The sequence below is a fragment of the Panicum virgatum genome, chromosome 1K (assembly GCF_016808335.1).
Source record: "Panicum virgatum strain AP13 chromosome 1K, P.virgatum_v5, whole genome shotgun sequence".
Classification (NCBI taxonomy): domain Eukaryota; kingdom Viridiplantae; phylum Streptophyta; class Magnoliopsida; order Poales; family Poaceae; genus Panicum; species Panicum virgatum.
This window is the reverse complement of record NC_053136.1, coordinates 44,139,361-44,157,919: the sequence shown is the minus strand read 5'-3', so window position 1 is coordinate 44,157,919 and position 18,559 is coordinate 44,139,361. Positions and strand designations below refer to the sequence as shown.

The window sequence follows — 18,559 nt, the reverse complement described above, 5'->3', positions numbered from 1 at the left end:
GTATATATAATCTTTATCTACAAAATAAATAAATAAATACTTTTGTAATATAAATAAACGTTAAGGATCTCTCTCGTAACATAAATCGCAAGATAATACTCTATAGGCCCCAGATCAAACGAGCAATAGGGGGGGTTTGGGGGAATTAGATTAACTAGTCAGGTTGGCGCGCTACGCGCGCCTATACAAATAAAAACATATCGACTTAAAATATTAATAGAAAGATATTATTCGCGATTATGTTTGAAACAATATCGTATCGATGTATTGAGTTAAATCTAAAAAATACAGTAAAATGGCATAGTAGTTTAGAGTCTGAGAGCGCGCCAATCTCAAGCATTTTAGTATAGAGGTACAGACAATTTTTTCTTAGTAATTCATTTTTTTGTGTCAGTAGGTATAGTTTGATTACTTTAGTAGGAAAAAAAGATTAGAAATGAATGAACAGTTCAAGTATATTTTGTGAGTTTACGGAGGGAAATCCAAAGCCAAAAGTAGTAGAACTACCACGTGTGAATGTAATATACAAAGTTTAGTTATTATTTTTATATGTATAGTTTGATTACTTTAGTAGGAAAAAAATTAGAAATGAATGAACAGTTCAAGTATATTTTGTGAGTTTACGGAGGGAAATCCAAAGTCAAAAAGTAGTAGAACTACCACGTGTGAATGTAGTATACAAAGTTTAGTTATTATTTTTATATGTAGAAAGTAGTTAAATATATTTTGTATTGTCAAATAATGGAAAGAAAATATTTTTTAAGATAAAAAGGCTCACTTAATAGAACCGTGGGTCCCGTCTGAATAGCGCGTGGGTCCCACGTGGGTCCCGCCTGAATAGCGCGTGGGTCCCATGTGGGTCCCGCCTGAATAGCGCGTGGGTCCCATGTGGGTCCCACCTAAATAGTATGTGGGACCCGCATAATCAAATAATGGAAACAAAATAATTTTTTAAGATTAAAATGCTCACTTAATAGAACCGTGGGCCCCACGTGGGTCCCGTCTGAATAGCGCGTGGGTCCCACGTGGGTCCCGCCTGAATAGCGTGTGGGTCCCACCTGAATAGCATGTGGGTCCCACGTGTGTCCCGCCTGAATAGCGCGTGGGTCCCACCTGAATAGTATGTGGGGCCCGCATAAACAGTGCGTGGGTCCCACGTGGGGCCACGATTTACGAAAACGCTTCGATTCTTGGAACTTTAGTATAATATAATATTAATTAGGTACTCCATAGAAAAAGATAAAGCGAATCGAGGAAGCAACGCAAAGGCGAAGGGCAAGGACGGGCGGCATTCCCTATTGATTTATCCGCCCGCGGCAGCGGAGCAGCGGCACCACACCAGCGCGGCGCGGTGCGGCGGCCAACCAGAAGGACGAAGCGTAGCGGGCGGAGCCAGCCAGCCAGCCAACCAACAAACCAACGGACGACGGAAGAGGCGAAGGCCCGCCGCGAAGCCGAGCCAATCCGGCCACGCTGCCCTGCCCCGCGCTCCGCCGCTCCTCTCGGGATCCGCCCGCCCGCCCGGCGTGATCTCGCCGCCTCGCCCGCGGTTGGGGCTCCGGCCGCACGCCCCCATGTGTCCCGGAGCGGATCGCCGCGCGTAGAGGCCGGGTGGGGAGAGGGAGTTTAGTGTTGGGGCAGGCCAGGCAGGGAAGCGTCGCCTTGCCGTGTCCCGCGGCGAGATGGACGCGAGTGCCGGCTCCTTCGTCGCCGTCCGCCGGCTCTCCGGCTCCGACCGCGCCGCCGCCTTCCACCACTCCTCCTCGGGTGCCTCACCTCGCCTCCTGTTTGGTTATTCGTTTGTTGTTTTTTTTTTTGCTCGCTTCTTCTTCTGGCTATTGCCGCTGCTGCTCCTTCCACGGGGGCGATGATGATGCTCACGGTCCGTGCTGTCCGTACGCCGGTGCTGCAGCGGAGGTGGTGACGGGGTCGTCGGCGTGGATCGGGAGGGGGCTCTCCTGCGTCTGCGCGCAGAGGAGGGACAGCGATGCGCGCCTCTCCTTCGATTTGACGCCTACGCAGGTGCGGTTCGCCTGCTTCACTTTTTGACTTGATGATCCCCAAATTTGCTCTAGCTGTTCTAAAGCTGTCCCAGATTCTCGAGCCTGTCAATGGAATTTGAAATTCCTCACCGTTTAGCCCCCCAAATTCGTCCTCAACTTCGGACCCTCCTCTGATCTCGCATTGCTTCGTGCTATCTACATAAAATTCGCTACGTCTCTGTTAATTCACTTCAGTTCTATTATGAGCATGAGTTATTTTTTGTTAATTTCACGAATGTTGTAGTAGTTTAACTTTGACTGTATGCTTTGCGGGGTAGTGAAGTTTTACGTGCCATTAACTTATCCTCCTTGTTCTTTCAAAAAAATAACTTATCCTCCTTTTCCTGTTTCAGGAAGAATGCCTACAGAGGCTACAGAATAGAATAGAAGTTCAGTATGATAGTGCAAACAGAGAGCATCAGGTACTTGTTTTGGCTGCTATTGACAACAAACTCTTCTTGTGCGGTTTCATCTTGTGGTATTTGTGCGATCCCATGTTATGTTGCGAAGTGGGTGAGTGATATTGTTCCCACAGTTTCACATTCTAATTATTCAGTACAAGATGGTGAACATGAGACGACATGTTCATTGACATTGGCTGACCATGAAATTTAACATGACTGTAAAATCGAGAAATCTAGCATGTCCGCAAATCTGAGCAAACCATAAGGAAGTACTTGCTGTTAATAGTGCAGGACAGATAGTCTCTTGTTCAAGGACTTGTTAAGATCAGTTGTTCCTTAATGAGTTAAAACTTAACCTGCCGGAATTATATATATCAATCCAGATCATTTGTCCCTTCAGATGAAATTTGAGAACTAGTTAACCTGTTATCTCTTTTTTTTTTTTTTTGCCTTATCAGGAAGCATTACGGGCTCTTTGGTGTGCTGCTTTTCCTGGAACCGAGCTTCGGGGTCTAATATCAGAACAATGGAAAGAGATGGGTTGGCAAGGGAAAGACCCATCTACAGATTTTAGGTGTTTGATCTTTCTCCTATGTTCCAGTTGCTAGCTGTTACCTGTTTGTCAGTAGTATCCTTTAGTGAGATGGATGATCCTTTGGTGTGATGGCATTACAGAGGTGGAGGCTTCATCTCCTTGGAGAATCTGTTGTACTTTGCAAGGAACTATCCGGTGAGTGCAAATCCCCGTTGCCAGTGATGTTTTGCTCTTCACATGCTATTATGTTATGTTTTATAGGGCCTTGAAGGCCTGAGGCTCTGTAGTCTTTAGCATTTCTGTTTAGAATATAACAAGCTTGATGGCTTGCTGAACATTGCAATTTTCTGACTATGAATGTCTAATCTTTCCTTGTTACCCCCCTGCAAAAAAGGAAAGGCGAAAGCGGGGGGGGGGGGGGGGTGTTAGTATATGATGCTGAAAGATGTGTTTACACAAGTGATTATTAAAATCGAAATGTTCATCATGTCATAGCATTGAGATGACTGCCTCAGGTACTTATCCATAATTGCCACAAATCACTCTAACGGACCTCTTCTGCGCAGAAATCTTTTCAGGAACTTCTTCGCAAGCAGAATGGTGACCGTGCAATCTGGGAGTATCCATTTGCTGTAGCTGGTGTAAATATAACCTTCATGCTCATTCAGATGCTTGATCTCCAAGCAGGTTTGTCAACCATAAGTTTCGTGTGCATTAAATAGTGCAAGATAATAATAATTCTGCAGAATTTAAGAAACGTCTGAAGAATTTTTTGACCTGTTCAATTTTAGTTCATTTTTAACTGACAATCTTTATGTCCTGCCCATGCAGTTAAACCAAGGTCATTGTTTGGAGCAGTTTTCCTAAAGCTTCTTTCAGGTATAATGTTTATTTCAGTACTCTATTTTGAATTCTTGATCATAATCTACAAGAGCTGTTCAATCACCAGTAGTTTCTTTCATCTCAACTTCCTTGTACCGGTGAAGTCTTGTTTCTGTTTGGACTTAGGTTGTTTTCTTGTGGTGATGACTACGATTAAAAGAACAGAGTACATCAATATGCATATTTTGAACAAGTCCTGTGTGTTTAATGACCACAAGAATGAATCTGGTGATGGTCCATATTTGCAAAGTTCCGCACAGTTGTTTAAGGCCATAATATAGTGCTATCTTTTAGTTTTACGCTTGTACTTCTCAGAGGCAGAAAACACTCATAAATGTGACTCTGTGAGCTAACTGAAGTATCTAGTTATAGTGTTTCCAATATTAATTTTGGCCCTTTTTGTTGTTCAGAAAATGATCAAGCATTTGACATTCTCTACTGCATAACCTTCAAGCTGATGGATCAGCAATGGCTTGACATGCATGCTACTTACATGGACTTCAATGTATGTTCTTTTTCCACTAAATCTCTTAATTTTCTTGATAGAAACTTATCCTTTCTTGACCTTATATATGAAAGATCCATAGATAATTGAAGAATCCACACATTGGGTCCTGGGAACAATTGCTCACCTGACTGTACTACTAAAACTGCAGATGGTCATGAAATCAACACGGCGTCAGCTAGAAAGGGAGCTTTTGATTGAGGATATTCAGCGGATTGAGGACATGCCATCATACAGGCTTCTAGCCCGGTAGCTAGAAGAAACCGAAAATCTTAACATGGCTACACGTTGCAAGCCTTGAGTTGCTGATGGATTGCAACTGGCACCCACAGCCTGAGAGAATCCTGGAATGTAGATGCATCTGTATCCCTGTGTTTAGGTACTCTGGTAACCTGATCTCTGAAATTTACAAGGTAGGGTTTTTCTTGGTGATAGAATGCCGCTTAGGGTAACTGAAGTGTCTGATCAGCTGCCAAGGCAAAGTATTTGTAGGGTGTGTTATTGCAATCGGGCTGTTGCCCATCATACCACGTAAAGGGTGTGTTCCAGTTCCTAGAGTTTGCGATGTAAACAGGAGGATTTTGGGAAAGCTGATCTGAGTTGTCTCCCATTCGCATAAAGAAAGAGGCTAGTTCTTTGAGTGTGCACCAACTATGATGTTCATTTCCTTTCCTGTGTTGCTTGATTTCCATCGGCTCGTTTCATTGACGATGCATGCAGTTTTCTGTAATTACTTGATGGTTCATGGCTAATACTGCATCATCATGTATGAACTCACTGCATGAAGGTGTTCTTGTACTGTTTTCTATTGAGGCAAAATATGTGAACATATAAATGGTCGGTTGTTGCTTTTGTGTGATCGAAGTCCGCAGCTGAATGCCCTGCGACCGGCAGAATGGCAGGTGCGCTCCATGCTGGAGCAGCAAGAGGGGGCGCGATTGGTAAGCGAGCAGGGAACGCACCATGAGCTGCCTGCGTGGTGCCGTCCGGCGCGGCCACTCCTCCCTCCGATTCCGTGTTCCTGTTCGTAGTGGGTGGTGAGGTTGCCTGGGCCCTGGGCCAAGGGGAGCAAACAAAGCTGCTAGGCTTGCATTCAGAGATATGCCAATTGGATTTCGCCCCCGGGCATCAGAGCAAACAATCTCATGCATGGCACGTTGGAATTTGTTAGTGAGCACTTGGATATATACGCATCGATCCTCTCTATGATGGACAATCGACGATCATGTCGCTGCATGCGGGCAATTGGCATGTGTTTGTTGATCAGCTGATAAACCTCGCCTCTGGCAGCAGTGATGGGTACGATGCGATCTGGAAGTAGCTAGCGGACTCATTTCTCTGCTGATTGTCTGGGAATATCTTGTGCAACTAAGAGGGTCCGGTTGGAGGCTCCTAGCTAGTCGTTGTCCTAACAAAAATACAGATCGATCCGATGCTTTCTATGCGTCTTGTTATGCATGTGCGACGCATGTTTCTTAGCATCTAGAATCAGGATTGCTTAAGCCTCCGGGTTCCGACCAAATGCATGGTTATCATCCCCTATCTTCTGACATGACTCTCCAGATCTGCTGTTAGTTATAGAGCCCTAGCTAGCTTACGTATATGTCTCATGATCTTGTTGCATTGTGGGCGTGTCGTCATGCTGCGATCTCATGGCGTGTTTGACGCGCGTGCAGTCGCGGAGATCAGATGAGATCTTCCCGTGTCGTCTCGTCCCTGCTGCGACCGATGACATGAAAGGCCAGCCATCATGGTGACGAGGAATCTGCATGCCCAGCGCTAGCTACATCTGAGGCGATACCGTGGCCCTAGTCTTCCGTGTCTTACCAACCCTAACTGTATGCGTACTCCGAGTACAAGATAGATCGGCAGGGCCATACATCTATCATTCCAAGAATTCAGAATTCCCAACACAAGTAACGGATAGTTTTCCCAAGAGGACCAGCAATCTTCCGCAGCCGAGCGAAGCAAACGAGTGCTCCAAGCCGGCCCGAGAGGAAGCCGGCCGGAAGGGGGTCCAGGACAGGAGAGGAGACACAGACACGAACAAGAGGCTCGACCTGGTCCGGACCAGCAGCCGCATGCATGCCCGCGCGCACGCGGTCGGGGATGCTGCTGCCATGCCCGTGTCCGCGCGCGCGTAGCGGGCAGGGCCGGGGCATTATGCCACCGGGAGACCCGCGTGATTTGACGATGCGAACGGGACGAGGAGGGGGCGGGCGGTGGCAGAGGAGATGAGCATGGCGGCGGCGAGCTAAGCTATAGCTGAGGCGGCGGCCGCTGGCGCGCGCACACAGCGTGCCGGTCGGGACCGCGGGCTGTGGGGATAGGCACGCAGCTGCAGAGGTCGGCAGATGCAGCGCGTTGGAGCGGTGGTGTGCTTGGTCTCGTTTTTTTTCTTTCTTTCTTTCTTTTTTCGTGCGCGCTCGCTGGTTTTGTCGCCGAAATGATGCGGTTTCCTGAGGAAGCCATATGGGGGGCGCCGAAAGCCTGGCAGCAGGCTTGCCATTGCCAATGCCACCCGCGTCAACGCTCTGCGTCCACCCAAATTCCACTGCACTTTTGTTAAAACTTAAAAGAGCACTGGAACTCTATTCCATTTATAGGTCTTTAATATTTGTTATGCATACTCCTTCCGTTCTAAATTATAATTTATTTGACTTTTCTAACACCAAGTTTGATCGCGTATTCAAAAGATCTCTTTTATTAATAAAGCAATCCAAATAAAAATTGATATTTTTGCACAAAATTTTTAATACGATGAGTAGTCAAACTTGGGGCCAGAAAAGTCAAATGTATTATAATTTGAAACGGAGGGAGTACAACACACATCCACTCAAAGCTACATATGGATGTCTTTTTCTTGTAAAAAATGATAGATCTGCATATATATTTTGAGGTTGACGAAGTCACCACGTAGTTCCAAAAATATTTAAACAATTCAAATTCACAGGATAAGTCCAGTTTATTTTCTTTTATCTTTATCTTTTTATATATATATACCTTCAGTTTTCCTTTATTCATTATTAGAGCTAGCCTGTGTTGGCATTAAATTAAATAATTATAACCCAAAGCGCATGAACCATGCATGCATAAGCAAACCAGGGCCATTCAGCTTACAAATAGTGTTTGACAAAAATTTTTGTGCTACAAATAGGGCATTTTCTTGTGTTAATTAGTTCATTAAGCTCGAAGGCAAGCGCGACAGTCCAATATACAGGTGAACTCATGTCAGTGATTTCCTGAGGGTAGCAACAAGAAAGAGGAAATTAAAGAAGAAATAGCTGATGACCATATGCATCATCTATATGGCTATGGCCTATGGGTATGGGAAAACATATATATGCTGATATGCATGAGCATTATTAGAGCGGATGTGAAGCCATGACCTGCTTCCGATGCATGACCTGTTTAGTTGTAAAATTCAAAATTCCAAATCTATCACATTGTACGAGAATTTTACATACATGGAGTATTAAATTTAGATGAAATAAAAAACTAATTGCACAATTTGCTTGTAAATTATGAGACGAATCTAATGAGCCTAATTAGATCATGATCAGATACTAAATTGCTACAGTAATTGCTATAGTAACTATACGCTAATGACAGATTAATGAGGCTCATTAGATTCGTCTCGTAGTTTACGGATGAGTTATGTAATTAGTTTTATGATTAATCTATATTTAATACTTCAAATTTGAAAAAAATTATTTAAAAAAATTATAGCTGCAACTAAACGAGGCCGCAGAAAAGTGACGATACTAGACCTAGCAACTTAGCTACTAGCTACCTGAAGAAGGCGGCCTTGTAGCTAACTGTTTTCTTTCATCAAGACACAGTGAGAGTTTGTTCCTTTGTTTCGTAACTTTTGCAAAAATGCAAATGACACCGAAAGCAACAAGCAGCTAGCTACGATCCAGGGCAGGCGGCAAAAGCGAGAGAGAAAAACAAGGAGCCAAAGGATCGATCGGTGCTGCGCGCACACACAGAGACACGCATGTACAACGACGACAGCGGCAGCCATCATTCGTACGTGCGTATTTCTCGTCTCGTTTTCCCCGTGTCGCCTTGCGTTTTCGCCCCTTCTCCCTGCGCCGTCGTCCTCGTCCCGACGCGCGCAGTGCTTAAGCTACGACGACGACGACACCGCCGCCACTTTAGGGTTTCTATTCTTTTCTTGCCGCTGCCGCCGCTGATTGTCTGGGCAGTACGCGGCAGGGTATACCTGTACCTTCATCATGGACAAAACTTTTGGGAGTATATACAGGAACTTCATTATTGTATTGCAAATACGTGATTTGCAGTTGCAGTTGATGATGGCTTATTAGCACGGCGCGCGGTCCAGTTAACATTGGGAAGTTATTCAGACGTGTGTTTGATCTCTGGGGATCAAATGATAGCAGTATTTGAAATCTCCCACACTGGGGAGCAGTGGCCCACGGGGGCCCTGATCGAAGATGAGGCTTTTGCAGCAGCAGCTCGCAATGATAGGAATTCACCCTGCCCTGCTGCAGAACCGTGGCTCAATCTGGAAACATCAATGTGCGTGCCTGCAGCAGCAGCTGCCGGCAGCAATGTGTTTGGTTTGCCAACATCTTTTGCAGCCCCACTTCCGCAGTACAATAATAATAATAATAATAATAATAATAATAATAATAATAATAATAATAATAATAATAATAATAATAATAATAATAATAATAATAATAATAATAATATCTATCTGTTTTGTTTTCTATTTCTCGTTTACACTTTTCAGCGGGTTCGAATAGGGGAGGATATAAGGTTATTGATGCACCCATGTAGCGTCAGACGGCTGTGAATATTATCTTGAATTCTTGAAAGTAGGTGAATGCGTTGTAATACTGAAATGGTGCGCATGGCTAGATATTTTTCCTTCAAATCAATGGGGCCAAGTGGATGGTCGATTCTTTTTTATTTATTTTTTGGGAGGGTTGTGGAAAAGCAAAACCTGCCCCGACGACCCATCCTCCACTGAACATACACGTACCCGACTACCCGAGACGGTGATGATTCCGCGAGAGACCGGATTCAAATGTGCGCGCTACAGAAATACTGAAAACGAGTGAACCAGCAGTGCTCTTTTTGCGAGGAGGCCGGGCATCCCTGAAAGGACACGCAGATCGGTCGATAGGGCAATCGATCGCGGGGACAAAAGGTACAGTCAGTGCTAGCTATCCCCCCCTGTTCGACGAACAATTGCCCCGCCTGAAAATTAGGCTCTCCCGCGGTTGAAGCGCCATTGAAGGCGCGATTAGCTCGGAAAGCTGCTGTGCTAGAACCTAGAAGCATTTGCAACACGACTGATCAGGGATTCAGGGGAATCACACGGCCCGGTTAACACAACAAGAGCGGAATTTCCCCGTGCTTCTGGCTGGAATCAAACGTGATCAATTGCAATTAGTTTTCCTTTAGAACCTTTACATGCAGCAAACGCATCTATGATAGATAGATGAGCTAGGGAAAGGCAGATCTCTGACACCATATGAAAGCTGCTGATGAATTAGCACGCACTAGCTGGGACAGGGCAACAGCCAGTACCGAAGCAAGTACTGTACACACGGCACAATTTGAGCTAGAGGCCCTTTAAAGAGCTGCCTAGGCTGCTCCAGTGTCCATGCCCCATAGTACCCCATCTTCCAGCAGTCCGGAGGGCCATAGATCCCACACCACCACTTAACCTCAAAGCATCATCGTCATCGTCAACCTTATCTCCGTCGACACCAAAAGGAGATCTTTATCCTGTGATTTTTCTGCCCCCAAGAAACCACTTTGATCCATCGATCGATCACTAGCACATACATATGCAGGCATATATGGAGGGAGGCCACTTGGGTGCTTGCCTTCCTAGCTTCCTCGTGCCGGATCACTACGCCTTCCCTCTTCCTCTTCCACTTCAACTACCGAGCCAACCAAATAAGCTTCTCCAGATGCCGTTTGACCAGGAAGAGGCCGAGAACTATGGCGTGATGCTCTCCTCCGACCATTGTGGGCTATACCAGCTGCCGGCACTGCCGTTGGGCTGCTCTGGCACCGCCTCAGCCGCCTGCGGTGGGAAGCCTATGGCTGGTTTCATCCCTAGTACTGATGAGGTGAGGTGATATTTCAGGATTTTTGTGCTTATATGACAGCACATTTTTCTTTGTTCCTTATGAGCGGTTTTGTTTCTACAGGTCTGCACCTCGGTGACGAAAGGTTGCAACGAGATCAGTACAAGCACATGGTATATATGCTATCTTTATCTGTGATGTTTCGTTCTGAGATCTTCGTCCGTGTTTTAGGGTTTGATTGATGGTGCATGTACGGTGTACATGTGTGAGTGTCCAGGTGGAAGGGCTCGGCTACCATGGCGGAGAGAGGGAAGATGAAGGTGAGGAGGAAGATGAGGGAGCCGAGGTTCTGTTTCCAGACTAGAAGCGACGTGGATGTGCTGGATGATGGCTACAAGTGGAGGAAGTACGGGCAGAAGGTTGTCAAGAACAGCCTCCATCCGAGGTATCTGCAATTTTGTACCAATAATCTACATCATATTTCTTGAATTTGCATAGAAGTTGCCCACGGCTCTATGACTCCATGCATGCCCTGGCGCCTTTAATTTGCTAGTAAATTAACAAGTGATCTCAGATGGTTAATTTTATGTGGTGGGGATCTAATAATTAAGCAGTACGTACCTGCTTGTCTCTTGGAAGATTCTTGATGGTATAAGAAGCAGCAGGTCTATCGTTGTAGCTAGTTGATGATGTGCAATCGATTAGCAGTAGATATCCCATAAATCTTACTTGAGACAATATGCAAGCCGTTAGTGAAGCTGTGTGTCTGCTAGCTAGGAAGCTATAGCTGATTTTGCAAATGCTTTCAGTTCATGTGTCGTCTATAAGCAAAGCCTCCATGATGGCATACATATAAGACAGTAAAAATACATAAAAATATGAAGCATATATGCTTGTCTTTTTTGCACTCCATTATATGTGCTAACATTCAAGTTCGATCTATTTTCGATTTGATCTTATACAAAATCATACTACATACTGTATATATATAGGTCCAATGATTTCTAACTAGTATTTATTGCAATGCTAGATCACTAAATGGGCATAAATGTATTTATGCTAATCATTTCAATCAACCAGTAGTTCTTTGCTTCTCGATCATACGGTTTTTTGTTCCTGCTGGTACTAGTTTGTGTTGTCCCAGACTTTTTAACCAAGTATACAACGGATTAAAGAGTGAACTTATTGCAAGCATATATAAGTAGAAGAGAGAAGAGAAACAAAGAGCAGGAATGATTCGGCATGACATCTAGCTGCTTTTTGCTTGAGTTAGTTCTGAATCGTACATGAGTCAATCAGTAGTTCAGTCTCTAGATCATAGTTGTGGACTTGTGGTCTAGCTACAAGCTACTATATATCAGCTATGACAAACAGGATGCGTGCGTGCGTGCACACATCCACAGAGACAGGTGTATCAGAACTGTTTCAGATCCTTGCTTGTGTTTCTCCAAAGATCAGGTGCACACGCATGCTATAGCTAGTTTTTTTTAGATTAAGGAACAAGAGATCCAGCCTCAGCACTCATGCGAGTGCCTGCAGCCAAACGTTTACAATAACAGCCTTAAAGCTGCACCCCACAATGATTTTCATGCCTGCACCAGTTCGCCTACACGCGATCAGTATAACAGGCAATGAAACTACAGTTTTTTGTTCAAACAAACAAACAGACAACGATCCCACAAGCCTGAAAACTACTTGAAAGTAGTTGAATACCCCGCGCGTTGCTGCGGGATTTCAGGGCAAAAATGTTGAAGTTGAGTGTGTTGAAAAGATAGAGTTATGAAGTTGCAGCCAATTTTAGCATTGCAGATATATGGCATATTTGTATATAAAAAATGCTTAAATATGAAAGTCGATGTACATATAAGAAGTTCTAGTTGCATAAACGGATAAAAATAGGAACCATAATAGTTATGATAAGGATGCGTAAATTTTATTCCGGGAGGAAATGGAAATATCTGCATCATTTTGTGAAGCAAGAGATTGGACTTTGTATTGACTCTCTTGGATAACTGAAGTTTTTGAATTTTTTTAAAAAAATTAAGTGTGAGCAACGCAATTGTGTGAAATATTGATAATCGGAAAGAATATATTTTGTTTAATAGTTTTATTAGTACCTATGTTTCATTGGACCAATGTATATATTTTGAATTGGTTATGGATTCTCCACCATCATGATCTGTATTACTGTAGTATAATAGGATGTTAGGAATGGGTGTGACAAAAATGCATGAGGGATGTCATCACTTACATTATTTTTTTAACATTTTGTTGCTAATTCTGTCATAAAAATTATTCATATGGCAATATAAAATCAAGTAAAAATGTAAGAAATCTTAGTGGGTTGCGGAAGGCCAAGATATGAGCTTTCATTCAGATCCAATGGTTGAAATAAAATGATGATGTGGCTTCACCACAAGTGAGAGAAATAGCTATTAATGACTCTTATTAGTGGGTTGCACTTATATAAGATATATAGATGCAGCCGAACTGCTATAGCTAGTGCAAAAAAGTATGGCTAGAGATAACCTAGGTTTAGGAGATGATGCACGAATCCTATCGTTTTCCTGCAAATGTACATGGTTTGAATAAAATCTTGATTATTCCAAAAGGGAGATAGATTCCTGTAACCAATACTAGACTATATGTTATTAATACCTGTCGGAGGATTTCTCCAGCCGGGTGGCGGATTGCACCCGCCTAATCCTAAGTGCAGGATGAGCTTGGGGACAGCCAAGGAATGCTCGATCTAGAGGCGTATGAACATGAAAAGCACACAAGGATTTAGAGTGGTTCGGGCCGTCGGAGTGTAATACCCTACGTCCACTGTGAGTTGTATTACCAGAGCTTAGAGAGTGTTGTATGAGAGCTTGCTAGAGCCCTGAGCTTGAGCGAGAGTGTGGAGGAGGAGAGAGACCTGGAAGAAGTCCCGAGAACTTGTGTCTGTGTGAACTTGTTATCCTACCGTGCGTGCTCTCCCTTTTATATGACTAAGGGGAGCACGTACACTGAGCGGGGCCCCGACATGTGGACCCGGCGATATATTATCTTACAACGTACAAATCTTCTGACCAGGCGTTGTCTTGAGCTGTCCTGTCGGAGTAGAGTCTAGCCTCTGTAGCCGCGCGTCGAGGTCATGATGAAGCGCCGAACTACTGACTCAGTCCATTGTAGCAGCGTGCACTGTTGCTCCAGTCAGTAGCTGATCATCATGACTCGTCGCCCATACGCGCGGTGCTGAGTATTTAATCCTTGCCTTGGTAACTGACGAGCCGCCTCGGTAACTGGTGGGCTTACCGTGTTGTCATTCGTGCCTGTCCAACTCGTCAGAGGGCGGCCCATGCCCTGCTCTGGCAGCGCACGCCTCAACCATCATCATTTAATGCGGCAGGAGGGCTGGCTTCAGGCGGAAGACTCGCGCCTGTGGGACACGTGGCGGCACCGGACCCAGGGGTCGGCGGCCGCGCCCACAGGGGGACGTGGCGGCTCCGGACCCCTGCCCGAGCGGGGAGCGGAGGTCCGCGCCTGTAGGACACGTGGCGGCACCGGACCCGGGGGTCGGCAGCCGCGCCCACAGGGGCACGTGGCGGCTCCGGACCCCTGCCCGAGCGGGGAGCGGAGGTCCCGAGGCTTGCGCCTGGCTGGCTTGATGACTCAGGCCTCCTGGAGGTCCGGCTTCCACTTGTAGAGGCCCAGGTCCGGCCCGCGGAGGTTCGGGACCTGTCCGCGGGGGTCCGGGCCCGTGGTCCGTGGTTGCCGCTCCTGAGCGCCTTCGTCCTTGTCTTGTAGGAGAGGGTACCCCTATCTAAGTGTACCGACAATACCGTTAAATTGGGGTTTACTGTATGTTTTTAATTAGATCATCATCATCTAATAACGCTTAACCATGACATATTGATTCCACAACTAATAAACCATATATGGAAGATATCACATTTGAAAACTTCCATACTTTTGGATAAATTATATGAGTATGCATGATCTCAGTTGAGAGAAGAAGAAAATGTAGTGACCCATTTATTAGTAATGATAATGATCAAATATATTTACCTGGAAGCATAGGCAAATTGCACAGATTCTAGTTAAATGGGGGGTCAGTTAGCCAAATAAACAATCAATCCGCTGTCTCTCTAGTTGACCATAGTAATTAAAAAATATGTTAATATCCCTAAAAAAAGTGTGTTAATATGGAGAATCTTTGCAAAACTTTTTGTGAGAAAATTTGAATTTAAGATGACCATGATATATATGAAACATACATGTAAATATAGATGGAGACATACATTAAATTCAGTAAACAGGCTGAAAAATATGCTGCCTGCATATGCCATGACAGGAGCTACTTCCGGTGCACGCACAGCAATTGCCGCGTGAAGAAGCGGGTGGAAAGGCTGTCGACGGACTGTCGCATGGTGATGACCACGTACGAGGGCCGCCACACGCACTCCCCCTGCAGCGACGACGCCTCCTCCGGCGACCACACCGACTGCTTCAGCTCCTTCTGAACCTTGCTATACGCCGCCATCCGCCGGCAGTCAAGTCGATCAGAGGCAGCAGCGAGATCGAGCGCATCGCATACAGGAGCAGCAAAACAGTGCAGCCCAGTTGATCCGCGGCTTCTTTTAGATCTCGTCAGTTTTGCCGGATGGACACAGAGAACTTTGCAGCTGTGCACTGTCATATGTGTGTACTCATGTGTAATACGATGCGATCGCTCGTCGGCGACCTTGCAAATTAAATATGATCCATGCATCCATTGAATGTACGCGCTCATGTAGACCCATCAAATAAATTAAATTAAAGCTGCACGTTTTCTCCCATGCATGTTTGTGAACCACTCAAGGAACTGAAAGAAAAACAAGTGTACGTATGCGTGCTAATAGCTTGGCTGAAATAACTGAAATAATGTGGAGATGCAGACGATAATACGAGTTCCGATTGGCCTATACAATTTGCGTACGCGTGATGAGATCGTACTACCTGCTACGTACATCGTCCGGCCAGCAGCAGCTGACATGGCAAGAGGAGCTAGCTGACTTGTGAACATGCATGCACATTGATGCAGCGCGCTGCTGGCTAATGATTGTGGAACAGGCCTGTTGCCCTGACGGCCGAAAACGAACACGGGCTCCCGAACAAAGACCGCCATTAATTCGGGTGTGGTTTCGTTCAGAGAGACCAGCGAGAGGGGGGGACATGGACATGGCGCTGATGGTGGCTTTGCAGCTTGCAGCAGGGTCATGATCCATGGGTGCGAACCTTAAAAAAAAATGATCCATGGGTGCGAAGTGTAACCTGGCCGGCTTGATCAGGTTCCCAGACGTGGTCTCGACCTTAATTGGATCGATCTCAGGACTCAAGTAGGTCAACAGATTAGTCGATCTGACGAAGCTGATCGAAGAAGATAGGCGATAGGCGCTCAATTGAAAACGCACTTAATAAGCAAGGCCACAAGATAATGGCCGCGCGCGCGGGCGATCTGCGAGCCTTCTGAGCTCGACCGCATGGCCCCCAGGCCATGGGAGCCGGCCGGCTCGGTGGTCCCCGCGCGACGATCTGTCCGAAGGTGCAGGGTCAACTTCGAATGGATCATTTGGTTGGATAGATACGAGAGCAATGGAGCCCCCCGGCCCGGCAGGGGGAATCCAATTGGGCGCCCGCGCACTAGAGCCCTTCGAGGCGCTCGATTTGACAGCTGTCTCCGCACCCACCCTCCCACGGCGGACAAATAAACTACTGATGCAGTTGTCTCCCCAACCACCCTCCCGCGTGATAGCCAGGCTATCGATTTGTTTTCTCTTTTTCTTTTCTATTTTCTTCCCCTGTGTTCCAGCATTTATTATTCCTTTTTTAGGTTTTAATTTTTTACTTTCTACTATGTATTTCTCTAGAGAAATTCTCTTAACAAAGACTTTAGAAAAAATCTACTAAAAATTATATCAAGCATTTGTGCTTAGAATTTGTATGATAAACTTGTATATAAAAAGTTATCCAGCAAGTTGTGTTGAAAAATTTATCTCGACAAATTATATTTTCACAAGCTGTATGACGAACTTATGCATCAAAATTGTGTATCTAAAAAAGTATACTGAGAGTTGTACTCAAAAGTTGTATGATGAATTTCGTACGTAAAAAGTTGAATGATGAACTTGTGTAAAAGAATTTTTGTAAGAGGAATCTCCCTGATAAAGACAACATTCTACAAGTTATGCTAAAAAATTATGCTCCATAAGTATTTGAAAAAAATCTATGCATTAAAATTGTATAGATTGTAAAAGTTATGCTAAAAAATTATATGTATCGTGAAAGTTATATTAAGAAATTATTCCTCAAGTTGCTAGAAAAAAGTTATACGTAAAAGTTATGTCTATCATAAAAAGTTATGATGATAGTTTATTCTCCACTGAAGGGGCGCAAAAGTTATACTAAAAACTTATATTTACAAATTATAAATTTCCAAAAGTAGAAAAATGCGGGATAAGAAAACTTTCCAAAAAAGGAAAGAAACTTATATTTACAAGTTATAATTTTTATCTTTATGAATGTTGTTTGGAGAATTTTATGTATAACTTGTCCACAATGTACGCACATACAAAAATTATTGAATGAAAAACAAAATGAAAAAAAGAGAAGCTAGCCTATGTATCAGAGGTGCGTATCGTGCGTCAGGAAAAAAGGAGCCTTGCGCGCTGAATAAAAAAAGAAAGGGAAGAGGCCTTGTCGGATTGGGGACTCGCACCCCTACCCTACGCAGTGGTATAATTGAGCCGTAAATATGTTGGACGCCTCCCCCCAGAAACCGAAAAGAGAATGGACATGGATTCCCAAAATAGAAAGTTTTGAGCTGTCGGAAATCGATTGTTGCTTTTCTTCTTTGGGCGCGCGCTAACTAGCCAGCCCCGCCCGGCAGCTACGGCTAGCCCTTGGCGTTCGGGTAGTTTGGTATTTCAGGTCGGGTAATTCGGTAATAAAAAGTTTGGATAAAATTAAAAATGCTGAACAAAATTCACCCTGTTTGGGTATCCGAAAATTAGAGTTCGAGTACCGAAATCCCGGTTACCCGAATTTCCATCATTCACAGGGACGACGCGTGGGGGGTCTGGTCTGCTCCTGTTTGGGCGTGGACGTCGGCATGGTGCGTCGGTGGCTCGGCACCGAGGCGCAGCAGGTGGGCGATTTCCGGCGCTGCTGCTAGGTGCCAGGGCGCGACTTGCAAGCGCCAAGCGAGGCAGCGAGCGGTGGTGGCGAGCGGAGGGGCCGGGGCGCACCGGGAGCAGGGTGGGGGCGAGCAGGGGCGACGGCACATACGTGCAGTTCCGCCGTCGGGACTCAGTCGGGAGGGGACACTGGGCTGTTTAGGCCTCGTTACTCAGGCGTTCGTGAAAATTTTTAAGTTTTAATACTGTAGCACATTTGTTGTTATTTAACAATTAATATTCAATTATGGACTAATTAGACTTAAAAAATTCGTCTCGTGCTAATCAGTTAGACTGTGTAATTAATTATTTTTTAAATACATTTAATATTTCATGCATGTGTCCGAACATTCGATGTGACGGATACTGTAGAAAATTTTTTGGGAACTAAACAGGGCCTGAGTATTGGGCTTCTGATAAATTTCGAATAATTTAGGTGTCGAGGTGTATATCCGAATTACTCAAAATTAATTCTGGTTTTCAAATACATACCCAGAATAGGGATCGGATATTTCAAGTTTGGGCTCGGATTTCGGATTCAGAAATTTATACCAGAGCTAGCTACAACGTCTGCGCGTACGGCCCACGAACGGCGGCTCCGGCACCCGCAACCGCGCGCTAGACTCGTAACGGGCGGAGTCTTCTTTCCTCCCTCGACAATTCCCAGCGGCGACTCCAGGCGATTCCTCGTCTCCTCCGCTGATTCGACCGCTCCTCGCCTCTGGCGCCCTTGCCGGCGTCGGAGGAGGGGATTCGGACGAATCGGCGGAGGATTGGCCTTCCCGGTGGCGATGGTGAGTTTCGCGCCGGTTCTTTTGCTTCCCCGTGTTGGCGGCGGCGATGGCGCTGGTGGAGGTGCTGGTAGCGACGATGGCGTCCTCGACGGTGACATTGGCGGCGTCTCATGGAGGTTAGTGGCAA

At 45.3% G+C, this 18,559-nt stretch overlaps 2 protein-coding genes across 2 annotated transcripts; both read left to right on the top strand.

Annotated features, from left to right (window-relative positions):
• The first annotated feature begins 1,275 nt into the window (after window positions 1–1,275).
• Window positions 1,276–5,019, top strand: LOC120711241 (ELMO domain-containing protein A-like). Its single transcript, XM_039996705.1, has 9 exons — window positions 1,276–1,767; window positions 1,913–2,022; window positions 2,396–2,464; window positions 2,905–3,020; window positions 3,122–3,176; window positions 3,548–3,668; window positions 3,813–3,860; window positions 4,274–4,368; window positions 4,520–5,019. Exons 1-9 carry the CDS (start codon window positions 1,683–1,685, stop codon window positions 4,619–4,621), a joined length of 801 nt encoding a protein of 266 aa, XP_039852639.1. The 5' UTR covers window positions 1,276–1,682; the 3' UTR covers window positions 4,622–5,019.
• Window positions 5,020–10,002: 4,983 nt separating this feature from the next.
• LOC120711230 (probable WRKY transcription factor 12) lies at window positions 10,003–15,262 on the top strand. Its single transcript, XM_039996696.1, has 4 exons — window positions 10,003–10,484; window positions 10,566–10,615; window positions 10,720–10,887; window positions 14,779–15,262. Exons 1-4 carry the CDS (start codon window positions 10,197–10,199, stop codon window positions 14,945–14,947), a joined length of 675 nt encoding a protein of 224 aa, XP_039852630.1. The 5' UTR covers window positions 10,003–10,196; the 3' UTR covers window positions 14,948–15,262.
• Window positions 15,263–18,559: the final 3,297 nt, after the last annotated feature.